The sequence below is a fragment of the Miscanthus floridulus genome, chromosome 3 (assembly GCF_019320115.1).
Source record: "Miscanthus floridulus cultivar M001 chromosome 3, ASM1932011v1, whole genome shotgun sequence".
In the NCBI taxonomy this organism is placed as follows: Eukaryota; Viridiplantae; Streptophyta; class Magnoliopsida; order Poales; family Poaceae; genus Miscanthus; species Miscanthus floridulus.
In genome coordinates, this window is record NC_089582.1 from 114101437 (window position 1) to 114125719 (window position 24283).

The 24283-nt window shown below is 45.6% G+C and overlaps 3 protein-coding genes and 1 pseudogene across 4 annotated transcripts; 2 read left to right on the forward strand and 2 right to left on the reverse strand.

Moving 5' to 3' along the window:
* Nucleotides 1–3051: 3051 nt before the first annotated feature.
* On the reverse strand, nt 3052–4440 carry LOC136546559 (uncharacterized). The gene has a single exon (XM_066538532.1). The coding sequence runs from the start codon at nt 4304–4306 to the stop codon at nt 3689–3691; it is 618 nt and encodes a 205-aa protein (XP_066394629.1). The 5' UTR covers nt 4307–4440; the 3' UTR covers nt 3052–3688.
* A 2712-nt stretch (nt 4441–7152) lies between these two features.
* On the reverse strand, nt 7153–14123 carry LOC136542128 (ubiquitin carboxyl-terminal hydrolase 2-like). Of its 2 annotated transcripts, none has more exons than XM_066534424.1 (3): nt 14009–14123; nt 10846–13847; nt 7153–7930 (listed from the first exon to the last, which is right to left on the reverse strand). In XM_066534424.1, exons 2-3 carry the CDS (start codon nt 13776–13778, stop codon nt 7693–7695), a joined length of 3171 nt encoding a protein of 1056 aa, XP_066390521.1. In that variant the 5' UTR covers nt 13779–13847; nt 14009–14123; the 3' UTR covers nt 7153–7692. The 2 variants fall into 2 exon arrangements, with proteins under 2 accessions (XP_066390521.1, XP_066390522.1); XM_066534425.1 differs by having other exon boundaries at nt 7877–8576.
* A 140-nt stretch (nt 14124–14263) lies between these two features.
* LOC136546560 (3-deoxy-manno-octulosonate cytidylyltransferase-like) lies at nt 14264–17170 on the forward strand. Its single transcript, XM_066538533.1, has 8 exons — nt 14264–14815; nt 15334–15379; nt 15461–15547; nt 15646–15770; nt 16035–16174; nt 16254–16305; nt 16406–16516; nt 16741–17170. The coding sequence occupies exons 1-8, from the start codon at nt 14591–14593 to the stop codon at nt 16831–16833; spliced, it is 879 nt and encodes a 292-aa protein (XP_066394630.1). The 5' UTR covers nt 14264–14590; the 3' UTR covers nt 16834–17170.
* A 3579-nt stretch (nt 17171–20749) lies between these two features.
* LOC136546561 (uncharacterized) lies at nt 20750–23275 on the forward strand (annotated as a pseudogene).
* The last annotated feature ends 1008 nt before the right edge of the window (nt 23276–24283 follow it).

Sequence of the window (24283 nt, forward strand, 5' to 3'; positions counted from 1 at the left end):
CGATCTAGCTATATAGACGCATAATGTGGTTTCCCGGCCCTAAGATCGTGCATGTGTGCAGTTATATATATATATATATATATATATATATATATATATATATATATATATATAGTTATAATACACCTGGGTACATCCTATATATAGAATGCATCCAGGCTAACGAGCGCACCAACTTGAAGTAACCAGCGCGCCCAAGCGAATACATGCATGCATGGAATTTTTTGTTGGTTCGAATTTTTGAAACAAATTTTCTCCTAAACCGTAACCCCGAGTGACAAACCGTTTGTTGCATCCGACTCAATAAAATATTCTGAGCAAAACTAGATCCAATATTGATATATTTTTTATCCTTTAAACGAGTTGCATATCAATGTACTACCGATTGCAACTCTGTCTACCACCTAGTTGCAACTAGTTATAACTCTATGTATTATATGCATCTGGTCACTATAATCACGTCAAGTTGCAATTCTGAGTTGCAATCATATCTGAGTAGCAACTGTATTTAAAAAAACTTCATCAAATACAGCCTTCATTGCAACCAGTGCTAAATACGCTACAGCCAAGTTGCAATTGTGTTGTAGAAGTGCTTGCAACTCATAATACAACATATTGCAATTACGTATTTGAAAAAAAAAACTTCATCAAATACAGCCTTCATTGCAACCAGTGCTAAATACGCTACAACCAAGTTGTAGTTGTGTTGTAGAAGTGCTTACAACTCATAGTATAACATATTGCAATTACGTATTTGAAAAAAAAAACTCCATCAAATACAGCCTTCATTGTAACCAGTGCTAAATACGCTACAACCAAGTTGTAATTGTGTTGTAGAAGTGTTTGCAACTCATAGTACAACATATTACAATTACGTATTAAAAAAAACTTCATCAGATACAACTTTCACGAATCTCGTTTTGTTAAGCATATTTTTTTTCAACAACCTACTTCAAACAGAACTAAAATCGGATATATGATTTAGAAGATATCACATTTTTTCGTTTCGAATCAACAAAAGATTCTCTGCATGCATGTTTCCTGATGGATGGGTTGAGCAGTTAGATGGCATCACGTAGTTGGTTGTCTCCATTTAGTTTTACATGCAGAAGCGTGGACTTACCTCGCGTTCGCTGCGCTCTGCGCGTCTCGCCGCTCGCGCTCACGTGTCGAGTGCACTCGCTTCACATAATACACCCAGATACATTTTAGTGTGTGTGTATATATATATATATATATATATATATATATATATATATATATATATATATATATATATATAGCCCGTGTCAGCGTATTCTTCATAGAAGAACTTATTATATTGGCATTTGATGCAATCAGAGTAACCCAGTTTAGGTCACGAAGAGAGAGACAGATGTGGGTTGGAGCCGTTGTTCAGCTGGTATTAAAGTCGGTTAGGCTGAAGTTGATTTATTATAAGAGAAAAATAATGTATATTCTAGCTGATAAGTTAGTTAATAAATTCAAACGAACAGACATAAAACAGTCGTAGAATCATATTGCATGCAGGCGGCAGGCCCTTAAACAATGACACTTCCTGCGCCTAGTATAATTATGAATTATCAGTATGTTCGCTCGGTCGTATTTGACTTATAAATCATGACTTATTAGTCAACAAATAATATTTTTCTCTCACATCAAATCAGCCAACTATACTTTCAGCCATGGTTTATAAGCCAAACCAACACAAACAAAATATTCTCTCGCAGCCAATAATACGCACAAATGGGCACACCGCAACGGCCGGCGCTACAGTCCACGGACCAGCCCTGTAATCTTGCGAGCTACACTACACGGCAATTCCTCCCAGCGATGCGCGCTTGTCCGCCTCTGGCCTCTACTACCTCTCTACTGGTGGCTCGTCGCTGCTGCAGCAGAGCAGGCCGTTCCCAAAGACAAACGGCGCCGGGATAAGCCTGTCTGTCCGGCTCCGGCCGGGGTCGCCGCACCGATCGGGCCTGAGAGAAGAACAACTGTATCTCGCCGACGGCCGCCGATCCCGCCTCGCCATGTGTCCCTCGGCTCGGCTCGGCGCAGGATGATTGCGGCCATGCATGGTCTTGAGTTCTGGCGGACCGTTTGATAGAGCGGCGAGGAGTGGAGGATGGCATCATGGTAAAGCCGTAAAGGTGACTTTACCTAGCTTACGCAGCAAGATCAAACAGCCTGTTCGGTTGGCTTGTTCGTATCGTTGCTGGTTCGTGAAAAAGTATTGCTGACTAATTTGTGTGAAAAAAAAACTATTTCAGCTGAAAATTTACGATCGTTTACGACAAGCCACAGCCAAACGAACAGGCTAAAAATCGAGGCTACACGGACAGCGATCTGCGCGTCGTGCCGCGTATAAAATAGCCGAAGATGGCGACGCCGTGCCGGCGCCTGAATGGCCCGATCCTTCCTACTTCCTAGGGCCTGTTTAGATGCCGAAATTTTTGGCAAATGACACTGTAGCAATTCGTTGTTATTTGGTAATTAGTGTCCAATCATAGTCTAATTAGGCTTAAAAGATTCATCTCGTGGATTTCGTCTAAACTGTGTAATTAGTTTTATTTTTTATTTATATTTAATACTTCATGCATGCGTCTAAAGATTCGATGTGACGAAGAATCTTGAAAATTTTGATATTTTGGGTGGGAACTAAATGATACCCGGTCCTAGCCCTAGGTCTAAACTTGGAAGGCATCATGATCCGCACTGTTCGTCTGTGACCTGGGGCTCGCTCGGCCCAACACTGTCCTGTTCGGCTTCCTCAAAGATGATGGGTGTGGTGAGGTGATTGGGTTTAATGATTATTGATATATGACTATATATCCGGGTATAAGATAGCTATAGTAAGTACGGTGGTAATATAGTACTATTAAGTCTTTCACTAGCATAATTCTCGACGTAGTGTTTTTCTCTTACAACAATTTAGTTGGAACAGTATTTTTCAGAGTTTTAAGTAGCGAACGGCCCAAGGACGGCTTGACAAAGCCGTTCCGCCGAGTCAACATCGGCCTAACGTGTTCAGGTGGGCAGGCAGATAGCCTGCCATTCAACAGTTCGACTCGTCGTCGCTTATCTTTCTCTGCCCGTGACATCAAAGACTGCGGTTTGAGACCGAGCGTGCCCATGCGTTGAACGGAGGGAACGCGGTGGAGCTTGCACTGGGATGCTGGCGGCCTGGCGGGCGACACTCAGATGATACGCGTGTGCTGTGGCGTGGTACCATCACGCAATCTCCGGGCAGTGACGCCAGGATATTCTGCTGGGTTGGACATCTTTCGTTTGGACCGAGAGATCTTTACTGCGATAGCACGGCGTCTTTGGGATTGCAGGATTCAATTCGATCCATGTTCCATGGACATGCATGTTCAATGCTCACCTGTGCGGCTGTGCTGTGCCGTGCATCCATCACGGCATGGATGATGATGATGGTACTAGTAGTACATGTGTCATGTTGAATCTTGTTCGAGTCCAACAAGGCGAAACAAGAAATGGAGCAAGAAGAGAAACAAAAAACAGAGATCTTATCTACACCGAATGTTTTTCTCTAATCGATCATCGATCCGTCACCAATCAACGCGAAAACGATGGAAAAGATTGGTTCGTGCAACAGAGAACCACGAAGCACCGTCACCGGTTGCGGGCGGAATGCAAATATGCAATGCAGTAGGGTGCGGGGGTGTCAGAAGAGGTTGAGGACCTCGCGGATGGTGGCGTTGCAGAGCGGGCAGCGGCCGCGGCCGGCGCGGAGCTCGCGCGCGCAGGCGCGGCAAAAGGTGTGGCCGCAGGGGATGAAGGCCGCGCCCTTGCCCCGCGCGACGCACACGCAGCACCGCCCGCCCACGCCGCCGCTGCCCTTCTCCTTCTCCTCCTCCGCATCCTCCGGCGCCGCTTCCTCCGCGCCGCCCGCGCGCTTCCACGTCCACTGTTGCTGCTCCGTCCGCTCCAGCAGCGCCATCAGGGACACCCTCTGGCTCTCCCCCCGCGCGGCGGACCCCGGCGCCGCGGTGGCCGTGCCGGTACCCGTGCCTCCTGGCGCGGGGGCGGGGCGAACGCCGCGGCGGACGGAGGCGACGGCGGGAGGGCGGCGGCCCTCGTCCGCGTCGCGGATGACGTCCAGCAGCGTGCGGCGCCTCGCCGCCGCGGCGGGGCGGCCTTCTCCTTCGCCTCTGTCAACGTCCTCCCGGAGCTTGAGGAGGTCGCGGAGGTTGGACGACGCGGCGAGCTGCTCGGCCAGCGTGACGCCGCGCCGCGGCGTCGGCGGCCGCGGCCGTGACCCCGGTGGCGCCCGGACCTCCATCCCCTCGCGCTCGCGCCACCAACTCGGGACTGGAGGAGCCCGCTGACGCCGCCGCCTGTTGGCACTGCCACCCGCACCTGCTACCCGGTTTATACCGCGTGCCAGTCTGCCACTGCCCGCTCGGGCTCCCCGTCTTGTTTTGGGAACCAGCCGGCTTCCGCTTGTTTTGGAGGGGAGGCGAGTCGCGTCGCGTGAGGCGTCGTGCGCGCCTGCGCGGACGCGGGATCAGCCGCGCGATTACGGGCGCCACTTGGCGGCCGCGCGCGCGCTGGGCTCGACCGGTCGCCTCGCGTTAGCCGCGCCTGCGCGGGGACGGGAGGGGGCCAAGACGGCTGACGGTTTCGCCCTGCCGCTCCCGTTTTCCACCGTGACGCGCGGACTTTTCTTACGGGGCCGGGACTCGGGAGTCGGCTGACTTGGGAGCCGGGAGCAGCCGGCGGCGGGAGGCGACTAACCTACCGGTGGACCGACTAGCGCTGCGGTCGTGCGCCGCCGTTGCCTCGTGTGATGGGACTCGGGACGGACGGATAGGTCATATTGGTGGATCGTGGATGGGCAGGGGTTGTCTACTTTTGTGGGCGTTTGGCACGGGTTGGTGCGTCGACCGGGGCCGGTGGACGTTCAGGTCCAGGATTTTTACCTCCACATCCGAAAAGGTCCAGCACCGGATGGGTGCCTGCCATGGACAATGGACTCGTGGGCAGGTGTGTCAGACGTAAGGCTGGACGAAAAACGCTCGTCAGCTTGCCGGGCTCGTGGCTAGCTCGGTTTGGCTCGTTTTTCATTAGGGTTAATTGGATCTATATCATTATAACTTCTTCGTTTATGAAGAACGCTATTACTATTCATCTATTTTGAAGCATGTCATTATAATTTTTTGTTTTTCACAAATATGCCACAGAATACGTATGGACACAGCCTGGGTCCAGCTGCAGCGTATACGAAGACGTATACTTCATCACCCCTGTCACTGACACGTGGGCCCCACATGTCATCTTCTTCTTCCTCCTCTCCCTCTCCATCCCGACGCGGCCACGGCCATGGCGAGCAGCAGCACGCCGGCAGCCCGCGAGCAGTAGCAGCACGCCGAGTAGCGCCGCGGGCGAGCAGCAGCGTGCCAGACTGGGCTAGGGGCGGGGAAGGGGTCGTGCCTGGTGGAGCTCACGAGGACAGGGATGGGACCGCGCCTGCTGGAGCTCGCGGGCATGGGGATGGGGTCGCGCCTGCTGGATCTCGCAGGACGGGGCCGCTGCAGCGCGCAGGGACGAGGCCACGCCTGCCGGAGCCGGGGACCGGGAGCCCACGATCGACCTGCACCGGATCCAGTGGAGCCCGCGGTCGCGCCGGCCATGGAGGCACTTGTGAAGCTCGACCTGCGCCGGATCGGGCGCCAGCCATGGAGGTACTCGTGAAGCCCAACCGGCGCCGTATCCATGGAGGAGGAGGTCCGCCGGACGCCGGCCATGGAGGAGGAGGCGCCCGCCGTCGGGGAAGGCCAGCAGCACGCCGAGCAGCAGCAACAAGCCCGCAGCAGCAGCAGCACGCCGAGCAGCGGCGCGTGGGGTCACGACAGCGGCTCATCAGCTCGCCCGCAAGCCCACAGCCGCCGCCGGCGGCAGCGCCCGTCGTGGCCGCGTCAGGATGGAGAGAGAGAGAGAGACGAGGAGAGGAAGAAGATGACATGTGGGGCCCGCGTGTCAGTGACAGGGGAGATGAAGTATACGTCTTCGTATACACCTGAAGCTGGACCCAGGTTGTGTCCATACATATTCAGTGGCATTTTTGTAGGAAACGAAGAATTATAATGGCATGCTTCAAAATAGACGAATAGTAATGACGTTCTTCAGAAACGAAGAAGTTATAATGGCATAGATCCAATTAACCTTTTTTATTACTTCATGTCTTGCTTTATATTTAGTCGATGATTGGTCTAGATCTTATAAACTTTGGATTTTTATGAATTTATATATCATTTTAGTTTCAATGCATGTATGGATACTCATGGACACATTATGTATGGTATAGAGTATGGACTATGGATGTATGATATAATACTGTAGTATGTTATTATACTTGTATACTCCCTCTGTTTCAAAATAGAAGTCGTTATAAAATACGTGCAGGTCAAACTTTTTTAATTTTAACTAGGTTTATAAAAAAGACGTGCAACATGTATATCTTCAAATAACTTTATTATAAAAAGTATATCCAACAATCTATCTAATAATACTAATTATGTATTATAAATATTAATATTTTTATATATATTTGGGTCAAAGTTAAAATTGTTTAACTCAGTGAGAATGCCCACATATTAATTTTTTATCCGATTTAAGGCCGTAAGATGTGTTATTTTTTGTATTATTACTATTTCAAGCTTTAGATAAATATAAATATTATATTTTGTGTACTTTTTTATATCTATCTTGCGAGCTTATAAACGAGCTGAGCCAAGCTGGCCTTTTAACGAGCCAAGCCGGCTCGTTATCGTGCGGCACGGTGAGATCTCATCGGTCATCGCCTGCGTCCCTCCCTGGATCCCTGGGCTCTTCCCAGTTGCGCCAGCTTCTGCCGTAGTTTTCACGGATCAACGCTGGCTGCCAGCAGGGAAACGTGATTCCAGTAACAGCGACCGATACAACAGTAACCCAGCTGCGCTTTACGCTGTCAGCGGCACTCCACTTTGCTTTTTGCAGTTGCAAGCCAACAATCAAGCTGGACACCGTAGTCGTGCAGTCTGTTGCAATCCAACGTAATGAAACTAGAGTTTTTGAACAGCTGCTGCCAGGGTGAAATGACCCGGGATGCAAAATCTGAAACCAAAATTTCAAGCGGGAAATCCATAATAAAAGAATCTGAATATGTATATATATAAAAAAAGATTTCTCAGATACAATCTCTCCGGGTGATGAGGTGTGAAAACAGCTGTGATAGTTGCAACTACAGGATATAGATCCTAAACCCGTTACAGTGTCCCCATCACTCAAAATCTAGGGGCATGCACATACCAAAGAAAAATTTCAAGTTGACCATGAACCATTCAACGAAACCCTGCCAATTTTGACCAATCTCCAGACCACCAACTATGTTCTTCAAAGACCAAAAAGGAAAAAAAGAGAGAAATGGCTGTAGGGGAGTATGAACAGTTCTGTTCAAGTCCAATTGTGAAAATCTCTTCGACCAAGTAAATGAATGGTAATGAAGCCACCTAGGGCCATAGAGTGACTCAATCGAAGGAACAAAATGGACTTGATAGATAGCACGTTAGTATGCAAACTCATTGGGCCGTGCCCACAAAAAAATGTTGTCTTCACCTCCCAGTTTACCCCCAGTGATCTTCAACTGATAAATGTCTGACTGATGAGTAGGCTGACAGAGATTTTATCTTAGTCGCCCACCCTCTCATAAAAGAGAACGTAAGCCTCACAGTTAAGCACTTCCTCCAGAGAGGCTTCTCTGACTTGTCCATCGCTTGCATAAAACCAAGACTTTGAGCCACTACTCTGCTGCTGCCGACCTCCAATCTTGCAAGCTCTCACATACGCAATATAATGACCTCCCGTCATGGTTCCCAAGTGCTCGACAACACCAACTAGACGATAGGTGCTGGTGTTGTTCTTACATCTGCAGGTAACAGAAAACAGTGATGAACAGACCAATCCCAAGGCTGCAAAGAGCTGTTGCTACTGATAAATCACAAGCATGTCACACTTCTATCATATAGAATCAGAAGATTATGGAAGAAGCAACAATCATCAAGACCTCATCAGAGGTTATGGATATTATAAGACTATGCACTTAGATATACACTATGTCTAGGTACATAATAGAATCAATGTATCTAAAAAAGGCAAACGTCTTATAATTTGGAACGGAGAGAGTAAATATTATAAGGCTTAGCTACTAAACTATGCAGAACATATCCCTCATCAAGAATAAATGTAAAGTTGGGTAGTAAGGACCAGAAGGTTCAAGAAAAATTTAATGTGTTAGATTGATTAGGACACAAATAGAAGATATTCGCCATTATAAGCCCTCAAACATCACTATATAGCTTAAGTACAAAAGTTCCTAGTCAATTTGAACTGTAGGCAGTAAGCATATAGTTCTGTTCCAAAGTACGCTAAATCGAAAGAACATGAATGTGGACATATTTGTATGGTCAGCAAAGATCAGAAGCTGGAACATGACAAGATTTTCTTTTCTTCGATGGATAATATATTGCTTTGAAGCTTGAAAGAAGCAGCCCCTTTGTGTCATTAACATGGTTCTGCAAATAAATAAGATAAAGTACTTAAAATCTAAATTACTCGACAGAGTTGTTGCAATAGAGAAACCCTAATATAAAAGATCGCCGCTCAACTCCCTCAGGTTCATCCCTTCACATTTGAGCACTGGAGCAAAGTGGGATCTTGGAATGGGATCATGGATTGTCATTAGCCAGAGTAGTATCTTCGAATGTGATTATATGTTCTTAACATTTGAGCATGGTTATTAAGGCGGTAAGGTGAGGCACGGCGACCCACCCCTTTCCAGACGCCTAGGCGAATAAGGCGTGTGGCCAGGCGACACCATACGCATACCCTCACCTACATTAGAGTAAAACAAACATACATTGATGTGTACCTTTTTGCTGCCAATTTTAGAGTCTATGCACATATGCACAAGGAGCCACCACTCACTAGCCAAAGCAGCTTATACCCTATCCAATTATCCAAGCACTAGCAGCATACCACATTACAGGAGTATATCCATATCCAAGTCCAAGATCCAAAGCATAAGCAAATACTAAAATAAGCAATATAGTCCAGACTTCTGAACAGAGGAAGGACAGGAGAGGAAAAGCAGAGGAAGGAAGGGAGAAGAAGAGCAGAGGAAAGGAGAATAGGTACTTGTGAGTCTATGTGAAGGGCGCTGGGCCTGGCCTGCTGGCAGGGAAGCAAGCAGAGGAAGGAGACACTGAGCCCATGTAGAAGCGGAAGCAGGGAGTCCTCGACAGGGCATAGCAGCATAGGTCGGAGGGCGAGGACACGAAGGGATGATGGAGCAGAGGTCTGAAGGCCGTGGAGCAGAAGCATGAGCCGCGAATCTGCAGAGCAGAAGGGGCGGGAGCATTCCAGGTGCTACAGCCATCGTCTCCTCTTCTCCTATCTCCTCTCTTTCCTTTCCCTCTCTCAATTGGCGAGCTGCAGGGTGGGTCGTGCTCCAGCGGAAGGTATAGGCATGTGATTTCCCCTGCGTGCGCAGCTCCCTCTTGTTTTCCGCGTGATTTCCCCTGCGCACGCAACTCCCTCTCATTTTCTCGCCGCACGCATTGCTCTGTGCACTTTTCCCTGTGCCTGCAGCCACCTTGTCGCTCTAGCGGCGTCAGTCCCATGCCATGGCGATGCCATACGCAGGGAGGTCACAGCAGGCATGACACCTCGATTGGAAAAGCACCCAGACGACGCCTTAATAACCATGCATTTGAGCAGGGTAACCCAAACTGAACCCCTTTTTTGCACCATATTTTCAGTAGAGTGAAAATATTTCAGGTAACTCAAAACTGAACCTAATTGGTTAGCTAGCTTGATAGTTATATGGCAGAATTATTATGGACATGGATATATTTGTAATAACTAATAAGTGCCTCGAAAAAAAAGTAGCGACAGATTAATAGGTGTTATATACTTTGTTGATTCGCATGCTGAAAAGGTCAGCTTACCTGTTTGTTTGGGTAGTAATCAGTTCAATCAATTCCTTTCATTGATTTCAACTTCACTATACATGGTTTTCTCAGGTGCTTAACAATTATAGTTGGTTACTGTTATCTTGCTTAACTAATGAAAGAAACATTTTGCTGCTGTATCCATACCATGCCAGCTCATAATGTGGACAAGCATCTCCTATGTCAGTTGAGTTTATTAATGAATCTAAAGCTATCTAGAGGAAGAACACCCCAGATTACTCCAGGGGTCATTGGAACTTTCCCTTTAATTTGTTCGTGTCACTATGGATAGATTTTCACAAGTACATGATTTACTCTTCTGTTTCAGCAAGCTTATAGCCTAAAGCAGATCACACATATCAAGCTAAATCTTATACTAATATAGTAATATTCCTGTATTGTCTGTGATTTCACATTACTGCCCAATGTCTTAGAGAAAATCATTGTGGAAAGAACCTTACATTCGGCATGTCAAGTTCCTTATAGCTATTACTTTGACCTTACAGCACAAATTGCATAACTTATTGACAGAGAGTTGCCTTATGGCATGAGTTTAGTTATAACATGTGTTCGAGCAAAAAAAAAATGAATTTAGTTATAACATAAGCACGTGTAGACATGAATTCAGCACGATGGTCACTGTTTACTCGTGTATTTCCATTACTGTTGAGAAAAAAGATGAGAGCTGTAATATGTGCACAATATAATCGTATATGGTTTACTATCATTTTGTACAATAATGTCACCGTAGCGTTTAATTGCATTGCAGCAAAGCAGAAAACAGTTGACTCATTAAAGGAAAAAATTAGATGCTTTCAGAAGTAGACGGTACCTTGGGTCCATGAATGGTTGTATATCAAGCATCTCCTTAAAGCGCACATGTCCTTTCAGTTTCTTATATCGACCATGAGAATCCTGGCTGAATCTGTTCAAGTTAATTGTCAATACAGGTGGAGCCTTGCTTATAAGAATTCTTCTCAATGCAGCTCTGAAAACCTTTGTCTCATCCTCTTTCTGCTTATTTTGGTTATCTTGCACTAGCTGTGCCTTACCAACCATCTTCATTCGCTTCCTCCTGCCCTGATTCTTTGTGATGGCATCGTCATTATCTTTTGCACCCAGCAAGGTTTTTTGTGCATCTGATGGAAGGCTACTCGACACAACTTCTTCAGTACCACCAACAGGTTGAGCTTCAACATTGTTAGTTGCATTGCAAGACACGGAATCACCACCACAACTCAGTGGTGCACTTGCTGCTTTAGTGGTTATATCCACATTATGACCATCATTATATTGGATAGGCAAATCATGTTGCTGGTTATTCAAAGATGAGGACTCAAGTTCTAAGCTTTTCAAATCCATACACTGTTCCTTGTGGCTGGTCTGATTGCTTGACTGTTCAGTCTCATTCATAGTGAAGACTGCACCAGATCTCTGCATAGAAGTATTTTCTGTGTCTGGAACATTACAATCACAGTTTTGTTCAGGGTCAGCCAAAGAAGGATTAACACACCTACCTTCCTTGCAATGCATATCAGAATGTATATTGTCAGAGCAATCACCAGTTGCCATAATCTGATCAATGTCCTTTTTGCAACCATCAGTTCCCATAACCTGATCAATGCCCTCCTGTTTGCTGCAGCTCACGATCAACTTCTCACCATCTTTTCTTCCATCACCACCTGCCATCATCTCCTTACCATCATTTATTTCATTAGCTCCGTCCGTCATCTCCATGACATTTTTTCTTTCATCGGCTTTTACGTGTGCAGCATTAGTACAGTGCTCACACAGCCATGGTTCAGACAGCAGCTCTGGTTCAGTATACAAAGCCAAGCAGCCCTCAACTGATACAGGAGCATTACTATCATCTACCTCATCATCAGCACTGTTACTACTCCAAGCCATTACATCAATATCTTCTACTTTACTAGCTTCTTTCTTGACTTCAGAAGTAACTTCCGGTTCATTGAACATATCACCAAGACCAACATAGTCATCTTGCTCCACATCTCCACAATATCCAGGTTGTGTATTATCTTCCGTTACTGGAGAAACAACTAGAGGAGGAACTGCACATTCTGAATTATACGAATTTTCAATGGTTTCATCCCTTTCCTTGGCAGTGGTACCAAGTTCTTTGTAAGGAAGTAAGATAACAGTCTGTAAGGAGGCATCATCATCAACAGTGTTCTCGCCTGAGTGCTCAGACCCCAAGATCTGCTCTTTGGGTAGAGTATCATCCTGAGGGTGCAAGGGACCATCTGTTGCATCCCTGCATTCCCAAATTTGTCCTGTTCCAGTAGAATCTGCGGAATCAAGAATCTCAGATTTTGTTTCATCCGCATCGGCGACATAATCCAACCAGCAGATGCTATTCTCCACATTCGTAGTGGCATTTTGTTCTTGATTAGACACAGAACCACATGACTCACTGCATCCAGAGGGCTCAGCCTCTTTCTCGCTGACTACCTGTTCGAGTTCTGAACCAGGAATTTGGGAATTGTTGCGCTCAGCAATTGTTTGGATCTGTTCTTTACTCTCTACTGAAGGAGATGCTCGAACTGGAACCTTCCTGTATCTGCGGCTTTTGTTCCTATCTCGTATGGATTGTTTGGTCCTCTTTGCTGGTGGTGATGAAACACTCTTGGTTGGAGGCCTCCTTGATGGAACTGGTAGTGAGAGATCAAGGAATTGATCATGTTTAATGGAACTGTGTGAGCATTCTGTGCTGGACACAGTACTAGACAGCTGACCCCCAAAAATGGAATCCACAACTGTGGGAACCCCTGCATCTGAAGCTTCCTCCGCTAGCTTCCGTGCTTCAGTTTCCTCAGTACGCAAACCATCAAGAAAACAACGGAGCAATTCATGGCTATCCTGCATCTGGTAGCCCCTGAACTGCGGATATTTTGAGCAAATGCTTGAGAAGAGGTTCTTCGGGCTTAGCGCGCCTCCTGCATGATTTGAAGCACTTGTCTCTGCAAAAAGCTTCTTCAGTGACATAGCAAGGGCCCCTGTAGGAACATCTGGTCCTAACATCTTCCTGCGCAACCTATCAACCGCGAGGAGGCTCTGCAGCACTGCATTGAAGAAGCATGTATTTCCCAGATTTGGCAGCCCTTTGATCACATTAGCATCGGGGTTAATCGAACGCCATGAATCAGTATCTTCTGCACCAATCACCTTATCTTCCACTGCTACTGCAACAACTGTCTCTATTTTGGGCATCTCAATTGACACCTCCTTTTCACATGACAAACAATAAGCAACTGTTGGGTCATCATACCTTGCAGCCCACCAATGCCGGTCCTGCTTAGCATGCCGTCTGGCATGGCCATAGGGCTTGGTATCCTCTACTGCACCACCACAAAAATGCCGACCACAGTCCAAGCAGACCCACGTATCACTTTTGTCCGCCTTTGCCTGCGCCTTGGCAGTAGAGCCTTTGGAGGCGCCTCCTTTCTTCTTCTGCTTACCCCCAGCACCACCTTTCTTTCTTGGGGCGTCTTCTCGGCAGTGCTCACATGAAACAACGTGCTTGGAAGACAAGATCTCCAGGAGGACCTTGTCCAGGTGGGCATTGTCACGGCCGTAGTGGCTGCAATGCTCCCTGCCACTAGCTGAAGCAGCTGCTTCCTCTGCTGAGTGGCTTGCATCCTGCGATGCTGCATCACCAGGTCCAACCTCCGAGGATGAGGCTGGAAGATCCCGTTCATGCGCTTTCCGCGGGTTCTTGGGCTTAGCCTTCACCTTCTTCCCCATCACTACTGAACAGGGCTGGAATCAACCAGGGGCGGAACCAGTAAAGGACATAGGTTTACAAATATACACCTGACAATTTTTGCAAAAAAAAAAAAATGAAGTTAGTATGCATGATAAATGTATTCAGTTGTAATTAGATCGGATCCGAAGACAAGTAGTCAGATAGCTTAAGTTAGGGTTTGGGCCCTCGGTTTCGCACAGCATGAAGGGAAGAGAAGAGTTGCGCGTACCTGGTGGGTGCTCGTCGCCGGCAAAGCACCCGACGAAAACTGGGGAACCTGGCGTAGGTCGGCGGCGGCGGTCGCACAGTCGTCGCCACTCGCCAGGAGAAAAAGGGGGGGGGGGGGGGGGGGGGGGGGGGGGGGGGGGGAGGTGAGCGCACGCGTGGTAAACCTCAGTTATATCTCTTCTACCCCTACAAGCGGAAGGCCTCTCCGATTCTCACTCGGTCACTCCCCTCCCTTTAATAACATATAAATATAATAAAAATAAAAACAAAAAAACAGCGCCCCCGGCGCGCCCCGCCCTAACGACCCTACCCCCGGTGCCGCCGTCCCCGTCGCCGCCGCCGCCGCCCCTCCCCGCCGTACGTGAATCAGCGCCGACAGGTGGGCCCTCAGGTGCCTCCCTCGTCCGTGAATCCCCTCCCTCACTCCGTGCCTTGCTGATGGCTGCGCCCGCCCGCGCCTCTCGCCCCGCCGCCGGCCACGCCCGCCTCACTACTGGCCCGCGCGCCTGCGATACCTGAACCTAATAATCACAAAGAACTCGATGCGCGGATCCAGAGGAGGGGACCGTGTGCCGACGCCGCGATGCCGATCAGCGCGCCGTCGTCCGACTCCTCGTCCTCGTCGGGCTCGGGTGCCCGCGTGTGGGTACTCCACGGGCTAGCGCTCGGAGCCGCTGCCGCGGCATACCTTTACCGGCGGCCGAGCGGGTTCCGCAGCCGCGCGGTGGGGATCATACCCGCGCGCTTCGCCTCCACGCGCTTCGAGGGCAAGCCGCTCGTTCACATCCTCGGCAAGCCCATGATCCAGGTCCACCTCCTTCTTCTTACCTTGTCTTATCGCATCTTTTAGAGAGAGATGGGAAGCTTGCGGTAGATACTCAATTTGTATGGGAAATTGTACCTGCAACTCGCGGTTGGGAGTGCGAGGGGAGGTCGAATCGAATTATGCTGTTTCCGTTTAGAATGAACTACACAGTGGCTGTTCTGTTAGTTACTGAAATGTTGTGAATCGTTTGCAGGCTTCATTCCTCACAATTCATTGTTTTCCAGCAATTAAAATGTCAAGCTTGAGTTGGGTGAATTTCAATTTGATGGATTTTGGAGAAGGGAAATGGTATAGCTGTTAGTTTTAGCCAGTTTTAATTTTCTTGCCTGCGATTAATCCAGCATATGTATAATTCCTACAGCACCTTGTGCTGACACTTTTTTACACTGAATACGGAACTAATTTCTTCTGAAAGTGTATCATTGCTTCTTCTGATTTGTTACATATTTTACTTCTTGTTCACTTGTTCAGTTAAAAATTTGTGTGTTTCGCACTTACAGAGAACATGGGAAAGAGTTATGCTAGCTTCTTCTTTGGACCATGTTGGTAAGCCCAAGATGGCTAATATTAATCATTGATTGGTTTCATTTGTTTGTCATGTTCACACTTGTGCCTTTTCCCCCTTAGTTGTGGCAACGGATGATAAGAGAATTGCAGAATGTTGTTGGGGATTTGGAGCTAATGTTATAATGACATCAGAATCTTGCAAAAATGGTACTGATTGTGTTTTGTTTTGTAGTTATATTATCTCTTCATGATTATGTGGTTAAACAGTAATGTGTGTGTTTGTTGGCATTTGCTTGATAACATAGGATCTGAACGCTGCTGTGAGGCACTTAAGAAGCTTGAGAAGCACTATGATATTGTCATCAATATTCAAGGAGATGAGCCTCTTATTGAACCAGAGATAATAGATGGTGTAGTTATGTCACTGCAGGTGGTTAATTACACAACACTGTCTTGATGTTGCCTGTACTTCTCTTCAGTTAAATAAAATGGTTCTTAGCATTTGTAGGTGGGGACTAATATCTTTTCTTTAAGCTTACTCCTGAAAATAATGCATTCATCATTCTAATTATGTTGCATGCTACACATTTAACATTTATCTTGACCTTGTGCAACCTAAACACCCTGTGCCTTGCAGATGTCTTGATCTCTTTTTATTGACCTTGTTTCCTTGTACTTCAAATGTGGCTTGCAGCGAGCTCCAGATGCAGTCTTCAGCACAGCTGTTACTTCACTGAAACCAGAAGATGCATTCGATACAAATCGAGTGAAGTGTGTTGTGGATAATCAGGGCTATGCGATATACTTTTCAAGAGGGCTGATTCCATTCAATAAGTGAGACACCAATGGTTGCTTTAACTGTTCCATTGGCTATATTTTTCACATGAAATTTTTCTGACCCTGACCATTTCAGATCAGGGAGTGTCAATCCGAAATACCCTTATCTTCTTCATCTTGGAATTGCGGTATTTTATCAACCTTATGTTTATTTATTTATATTTGCTTCATGGTCCTTTGATTAACCGACTTTTGACTAATTAATTAACCGACTGTTCTCTCACGCAGGGCTTTGATTCAAAGTTTTTGAAGATATATCCTGAACTTCCACCAACACCGTTACAAATGGAAGAGGACCTAGAGCAACTGAAAGTTCTTGAAAACGGCTATAGGATGAAGGTATTTTGGCATGGAACTCTAGAATCTATGAGATAGACAGTGCCTGTTTGTTACTGCTGTTTTGCAGTTTGTTCACGGTGAACCACGGTTTGAATGCTACTATGTTTTCAATGTGTGCAGTAGCATATCTTTTTGTATGGTGCATAACCGGTTACAGACTTACTGTCTGTAGTTTATATCCTAGAGCACTGAGTTTTGTTTCTGTTTGCTTTCTGTAATTGTAGGTGATCAAAGTGGACCACGATGCCCATGGTGTAGATGCACCTGAGGACGTTGAGAAAATCGAAGCACTGATGCGGGCGAGAAACTTTCAGTAGAAAATGGAGAGAAAGTGAGTGCTTTGCTTTGCTATCGGCATAGGGTTGGTGTGAGACTTTTGGTTGTGCTATCCCATTTTCTGAATAGCATGATACCAAGTAAAGCTGCTGCATCAGTTCTTGAAGTTTGTGCTTGCTAGACTTTGAGTGATTGAATATGTCGATTGTCACTTGCATTACTCCTCAATCAGCAGTTCAGTGCACAGGTGGATTGTATCTATACTTCAGGAGTTAGTAGCAGTACTTTTGGTCTTCTGCACAGTGGAAACCATATCATACTTAATGCTTCACTTGATCATGGTCGTGACATTTGATCCTATCTATACAAGCATCATGACTCGTATGCTACTATCTAGATTTTCCTCTCATACTATGCCCCATAATTCATCTATTAAAATTGAGTTGATTTCAATTGTTTATAAAACTTAATTAAATATATTAAACGAAGGGTGCATGCAGATTATGAAATGGATACCAGAATTATGAATGATGCCTACCTAAAGATTTTGGAGGTTTGGGGATTATGGATACCAGAATTATGAATGATGCCTTAAGTGCTGATAAAGACTGCCTAGTCAGTGACTGTTGGGAGGGAGATGGTTGGAATATAAAGCCTTTGGAGATGAAGACATGAATGAATGGGAAAGGTTCATGGCCAGTTTAGAAGAATTTTGGTTGAATGAGGAGGCAGATAAGTTTGTTTGGCTGTTAGATAAGTCCGGAAATTATAGTACATGATCTATGTACAGGAGGATGACTTTTAGAGGGGCTGTCAACCAAAGAATGCAGAAACTGTGGAAGAGCAGATTACCTAATAAGATCAAAGTTTTTGTTTGGCTGGTGACTCAAGATAGGTTGCAAACTGGGGTAAATCTGAAGAAGAAAGAGTGGAGGGGGAATGTGTGGGATTGATGAAACCAGCGATCACATTTGCTTTCATTGCCACGTAGCGAGAGCTATCTGCTTCTCTTTCAAAGAAGCGTTGGGGTGGGATAGGACTCCTCGAAATATTTAGGATGTTTTTGAATATTGGACCCTCCTTGGAGGGAAATATATTTTTTCGAAACGAACCGGCAGGAGAGGTGCCCGCTATATTAAAAAGAAAAAAGAAGGAACTTGGAGGGAAATATTATCACATTAAACTTTTCATGTTCTCTATTATTCTTGGGGGCTTATGGACCGTGAGAAATAAGATGGGGATAGAGAAAAACTTTTCATGTTCTATAAATTTTTTTTTCTACCAAAATGATGTATCTTGTCGAAGAAGAGAGATGCCAAACACTGACGCATGATTCGGAGCATGGGGAGATGGTTGAGGGACTTTTGGAAGCGAACTGAAAACGTAGGAGTCGAAGGCATTTTTTGAAGTTCTCCACTTCTGGGAGAAGGCTTAGGCGTTTGTTTCCTTTAGCAGTCTTAGCTTTGTTTGTTTAACGGCCATGGAGGGGACCATGACGGGGGGTTCAATTAGGCAACTTAAAATTCTAACTCCAAACTATGATATCTTTTTTTACCCTTAGCAAAATCTATGCAAAAGATAAACTATTTAAATGTACAATTATGGTTTTGCTAGTGTGTTGCTATCTCTACCGTAAAAGTAGTAATACAAACAATGTAAATGCGGAAGCTAAAAAGTAAGGTAGAGATATGCAAACTCACGTCGACGACTCCGGTATTTTTACCGAGGTATCGAGAAACGCGCAAGCTTTCCCCTAGTCCTCGTTGGAGCCCCTCGCAAGGAATCCCTCACAAGGGCCAAGCTCCCGGTCGGGTAACTCTGTGGATAGCCTCGGGCCTTCCCCACGCGCAAGTGGGTCTCCGACGTGCCTTCCGACAAGCCTCTCCCGGAGCTCCCCGCTGTCTTCACTATCAAGCTTCCGGCCGAAACACCGCGGGCCTTGTTCCCTCCGGTACACGGTGGCGGTCACACCACAAACTCGGTTGGTGTGATCTCGCAAGACTACAAACCCCTCCGATGTACAACAATGGTGCGCGCAAGCACCGAGTGGTAAGAGGTATGCAAACCTCACTAAACACTCGGCCTAAACCTAAAGCAAGCGCATAAGCGGTGGTCTAATCAACATAAGCACTTCACAAAAGCACCTATGCTAATCACCTAATGAATCACTAAGCACTATGCAAGTAGATATCACTAAAATAGTGTATCAACACCATTGGTATGTGTCCTTAGCTCCACTACTCTCATTTGGCCGGTTGGGGGTTGTATTTATAAGCCCCACTGAGAAAGTAATCGTTGAGGATGAAATCTCGCTTTTCTGCTACTGGCCGAACCTGATCACGTCCTGACCGGACGCGTCCGGTCGTCCCGACCGTTAGAGCTGCGATCAACTGATCGGACGCTGCCAGCATCCGGTCATATGCTACCGGACGCGTCTGGTCGCAATTTCGCCGCTCTAGAACCTTTCTGTACTTGATCGGATACTGTTGTCCAGCGTCGGGTTGATCTTGTTGTTCAGCATCCGGTCGCTGCTTTTGCTGAGCCTCTTGATCGGAGCATCCAGTCACTGTGCTACCGGCGTCCGGTCATCTCTGTGAGCTCGTTTTTTTTGTGATCTTGTGTCCGGCTTGGTTCCTATCTTCGTGCTTGAACTTTGCTTGATATCTTGGATCTTCTCTTATGCTTCTAAGGTCTTGCTTATGGTGTTGATCATCGGATCATCACGTCGCCTTCGTCCAAGTCACGTCTTGCACCCTATTGAACTACAAAATAATTACTTGTAAATTCATTAGTCCAATTTGGTTGTGTTGGTCATCAAACACTAAAATCCAAAATAAATGGGTCAAGGGTCCATTTTCCTTACAGGCCACATTTAGGGCGGGTGGTACTGTGCTTTTGTTCGTGTTCATGTATGTTGGTATCCTGATAGTTATCTTTGTGTCATTTTTTTGTTTAGATTGTCTGTACATCATGGACTCGGTGCCTTTATAAAAGTAGGGTTTCCCCCTTAAAAACGGGTGCATACAAGCTAACACATTTATTTTGAAAATTTATTCCGGACAGGAGGCCAGCATCCAATGCGGTCCTAATGACGCTTTTCTATGCAGTCTGGATGATCAACATTGACTAATTATACTCTCTCTGCCCTGAAATATAAGGTATCCTAGGAATTTTAGAAAAAATTACTGGTAAATCAAATGACACATGTAGTCATCACTTAACTATAAAGAGGTCTTGTGCTTGCCATGTTTTGAGTTTGGTGGCCGACACTTAGGGTATGCACACGTGCTAGCAAATAAGCACCAAAATGAGTCGTTTCAAGCTAGAGACCGTAAGATAAAGTATGATTTTAGGGGGGAAATCTTAAACTAGTTCATAATTTTCGGAGCTAAAACAAGATTCTATGATTTTTATAAGATTAAACCAGATTTTAGGGTTTTTAATTGTATTATTTTTCAGGTAAAAATATTTGTTTTTTTTTAAAAATATTTTTTGATAGTTTTTAAAATAATTCTAGTCCGATTTACCTTCCTAAACATTCAAATTAGCCCAATTTGTCTCTCTTGTGGCTGATGTAAAGCCCGAAAGACAGCTGATATGGTGCCACAATAGCAAAAATTACTCATAAAAAAGGAAAAACCAGACTCAAGGTGAACACAACCAATTTTAAAAGTTTTTGAAGGAAAAAAACCCAATTTTTGTGATAAGGGAGGAAATAAGAGGGCCGTGAAAGCTAACGGGTCAAAAAGACTCTCTCTCCAAGAATTTAGGGCCCGGGCATTATCGTGCCGGCCCAAACTCGATAGGAATACTTTGGCGTCAACCCGTAGGAATACAAGATCCAATATCTTTACTTCTTGGGCCAACCCAAAATATTTTGGCGCGAATGTTTACAAAAATTCTCTTATACGAGTATCGGCCACCGGGCAATTGACCCCAAATGCCCCAAATCCCTAATCCAAGCATCCCCATTCCTCTCGCGTCTGGAGGAATGGGGGAAATGCCCCAGGGAACCGGTGCCTCTGGCGCCAAGAGGGCAAAGACGTCGCCGGCGCCGCCGGTAGCCTCCCTCGGCGTCGACCTGCTCCGTGAGATCCTCCTCCGGCTCCCCGACATGGCGTCGCTCGCCAGCGCCGCTCTCACCTGCAAGCTCTGGCACGGCGTGGCCTCCGACCCCACCGTCTTCCGTCGCTTCGACGCCCTCCGCCGCCCCCCACTCGTCGGGTTCCTCCTAACCGACCGCGGTGATATGCCCTTCCCCCTCCGTTCCCCCAACATTCTCTTCGTGTGGGGCACCCGCAACCCCAATCTGGCCGCGGCTGCCGCAGACGGGGATTTCCTCTTCGAGGACCTCCCTGCTGTCGATTCGGACGCCGAGGAGAAAGGGTACGGCTGGGACGAGTGGCGCCTCCGCGGCTGTGACGGCGGTCTCCAACTCCTCTCCCGTGGCCGGCACGGGCTCGACCTCGCCGTCTACAACCCCATCGCGCGGACAGCCGTCTTCCTCCACGTTTTCGACGTGTTCCCCTATTCGACGCACGTGGCTCGTTATGCCATTGTTTTCGACGAGTCCGACGGCTCGTTCCTGATCATCGGGATAGACGATCACGCAGCCATCTTTTCCTCCCGCACTAGCTAATGGACTAGATTGGAATGCCGCGAGCTGCGTAGTTTTTACCCGTTGCACAGTGACGGCATGCGTGCTGGGCGGTTCGCGTACTGGCGATCCAACACGAAGAAAGGAAGATACCGTAATCTCGTAGAGAGGATCCTGGTGTTGGACACGGCCACCATGGAATGGTCTATCATCAATGCTCCATTCCCCGTAGGGGAGTCCTACTGTATGGCTGACATGCCAGAGCATGGCGGGCTGTGCCTCGTGTCCAGCAAGGAGCAATGCTTGCAGCTCTGGTTCCGCAACAGCATAGGTGAATGGGTGCTCATGAAAAACATCTCTTTGCTGAATGACTGGATGAAGAAGATACGCCATGATGAATGGATGAAAAGGCTGCGCATACTGGCAGTGAGGGCCAGCTATGTCTACATGGAATTCTGGTCAATAAGGAAGCCTAATTCCTACTTTCTTGTGTTTCATCTGAGAACCAGGAAGATGACAGTGTTCCGTAACAACCCAGAAGACCCTCATAGAGGTCCTGCGTTTCCATTCTTCATGCGCTTGGAGCCTCTGCTTGGACCAGATGAGGGTCAGAATGTCCGTCTTAACGGTGTTTGATGCAACGTAGTTGGTAATTTTCGATCTCTTCATTATCTTTGTTTTTTCTTCTGTTCTAATCTATTGATCATGCTATTTAAATATTAACATACATTTAGTCACTATATTAAATCTTTGTGAATTCCACAAATGTTGGTGTAAATATGTTTACTTCTTACAGGAGGCTAATTATATATTTTCTAATATCCCACCCTTATGTAAACAAACTAGGCTGTTTAGTTTCTCTAATCGTGACTTTGTACCAAAATGACTGGGCTCAAGTTGTAGCTACTATCTTGAATTTTGAGTCATTGATAATGTTGGTAGATTTCAGTAAGAAATACTCTGTTGTTTGTCTTCAGTTCATTTTTCAAACTTATTGCAAATCCGATGCTCCAGTGAAACACAATAAATTTTCTAGGTGAGAATTAATTACTTCTTGATTATTCAAGTGCTATATGAGAAATAATTGGCTTTTGTTGTTAGTACACCGCCAGACAGATAGCTTCAGTCATTTGAAAGTTGAGCTTACAATCTGCCATTAGCTGCCACTTTATTCTCTGCAAATAGATGCACTTTAGTTCAGATTGCTTTTAGGAGATTAATCTATATGGAAGTTTACTGTTAGTATTTGATCATAACTATCTGTCCTGTGATTTGAACTTTATATATTATGTCTAGTTATCTCGATGAAGTGTCCCTTGTTTTGTGTAAACAAAACATTTGTGCAAATTCACCAAGTAAGGTCAACTGCTTAGTTTATGTTGACTCCTTCACTTTAGCATATGTTTAACCATGAGATCTTTCATCTTAATATAGTGTATTTAGTACTGAATGCTGATGCATTTTTGTATTGTGCGAGTTTCAGGTGGCCGTTGATTTGTTATATTTTGTGGTGGCATAGCTTTCTACAGGTACTTCAGCAATTCATATTCATAGTACTTGTGACCTTCACATTCTGATTCATAAACTGTAAATGATTCACTTTGCATGCTGCTCTGGCATAAACTAAAGTAACTCCCTTGCATTTCAGGTTAAGTTATTACTTCTAAGCTTTGCTAAGCCATCTAGATATCCTTTGGACATGGAACTGCTGCAGCTGGTTTAATAATTAAACCATCCATTCCTTCTGATATCTTTGGAACCTTCTCCAATATTTACATGGAAGTGCAGCTATATTTGGATCCATATAAACTGGGTTTTTCGGCAATAGCTTTCATGTAATCTGGGATCAGTTATTTCCAATTTTATGAATTTAGTTAAACTTCTGTGTGAACCTGGATGGGTTAATTTAATTTCAGTTTCATGTGTGCTACTTGTCTGTGAGATTGCGACAACATAATTCAGCTGAAATGCTCGATATATGATCCATTGTAGATGATGACCGTGCTGTAGTAGAGCACATGCTATTTATGCATATGTTGCTTAGGCCCCGTTTAGATGCGAAAATTTTTGGCTTTTGGCTACTGTAGCACTTTCGTTTGTATTTGGCAAAAATTGTTCAATTATGGACTATTTAGGCTTAAAAGATTTGTGTCGTCAATTATGGGCAAACTGTGCAATTAGTTATTCTTTTTATCTACATTTAATGCTTCATACATGTACCGCAAGATTTGATGTGACGGGGAATCTTGAAAAATTTTGGATTTTGGGTGGCATCTAAACGGGGCCTTAACCTGTGTGTTTTGGTGCATCATTGAAGCACAAAACTGAACATCACGTTCAGCACCCTGAAACGAAGGTCTGTTTTTATCAGTCCCATGCATTGCTGCATTATTTCTTCAAGTTTGCCTTGCCAGCCTCTGATCACTCCATATTGTAATCACCCATGATTTAGCTGCCGAAACATAATGCAATTATGTCATGCTGTTGGCCTCAATAGAAAGATGGTATGCCTTCAGGCTTAGGGGCTTTGGCTGATTTTGTTATTTTTCTTGTTGATTTCTATCATCGATAAAATATATTAGTTTGTTAGATTGTGCGCTTGGTCAAGACTAATGAGCAATTGTAAAATAACTAAGCTACACAATAGAACTAGGCACTACTTGAACAAGGCACAAGAGCTACTCGACTACACTAATGATAGTTTAAATAGATAACAGGCGTGACTAAACACTATGATTTCAGCGAGATTAGAGATGATGTTTGGGAATCTTTGTAAAGTATATTCTGTCGGGGGACCATAATATTTCTAAGCTGGACATGAAAGAAGAGTATGTTGATCTCTATAAACCAATGAAAGAGATAAACCAAACCAATTACCAGCACTATAGATGGGA

What these genes read in the sequence shown, in the direction of transcription:
- LOC136546559 (XM_066538532.1), bottom strand. Translation starts at nt 4,306, where the DNA reads ATGGAGGTCCGGGCGCCACCGGGGTCACGGCCGCGGCCGCCGACGCCG.
- LOC136546560 (XM_066538533.1), top strand. Translation starts at nt 14,591, where the DNA reads ATGCCGATCAGCGCGCCGTCGTCCGACTCCTCGTCCTCGTCGGGCTCG. An exon ending in ATCAGAATCTTGCAAAAATG is followed by an intron (nt 15,548 to 15,645) that starts GTACTGATTGTG and finishes TTGATAACATAG; the next exon opens with GATCTGAACGCTGCTGTGAG. An exon ending in AAAACGGCTATAGGATGAAG is followed by an intron (nt 16,517 to 16,740) that starts GTATTTTGGCAT and finishes CTGTAATTGTAG; the next exon opens with GTGATCAAAGTGGACCACGA.
- LOC136542128 (XM_066534424.1), bottom strand. Translation starts at nt 13,778, where the DNA reads ATGGGGAAGAAGGTGAAGGCTAAGCCCAAGAACCCGCGGAAAGCGCAT. An exon ending in CAACCATTCATGGACCCAAG is followed by an intron (nt 7,931 to 10,845) that starts GTACCGTCTACT and finishes TGTTACCTGCAG; the next exon opens with ATGTAAGAACAACACCAGCA.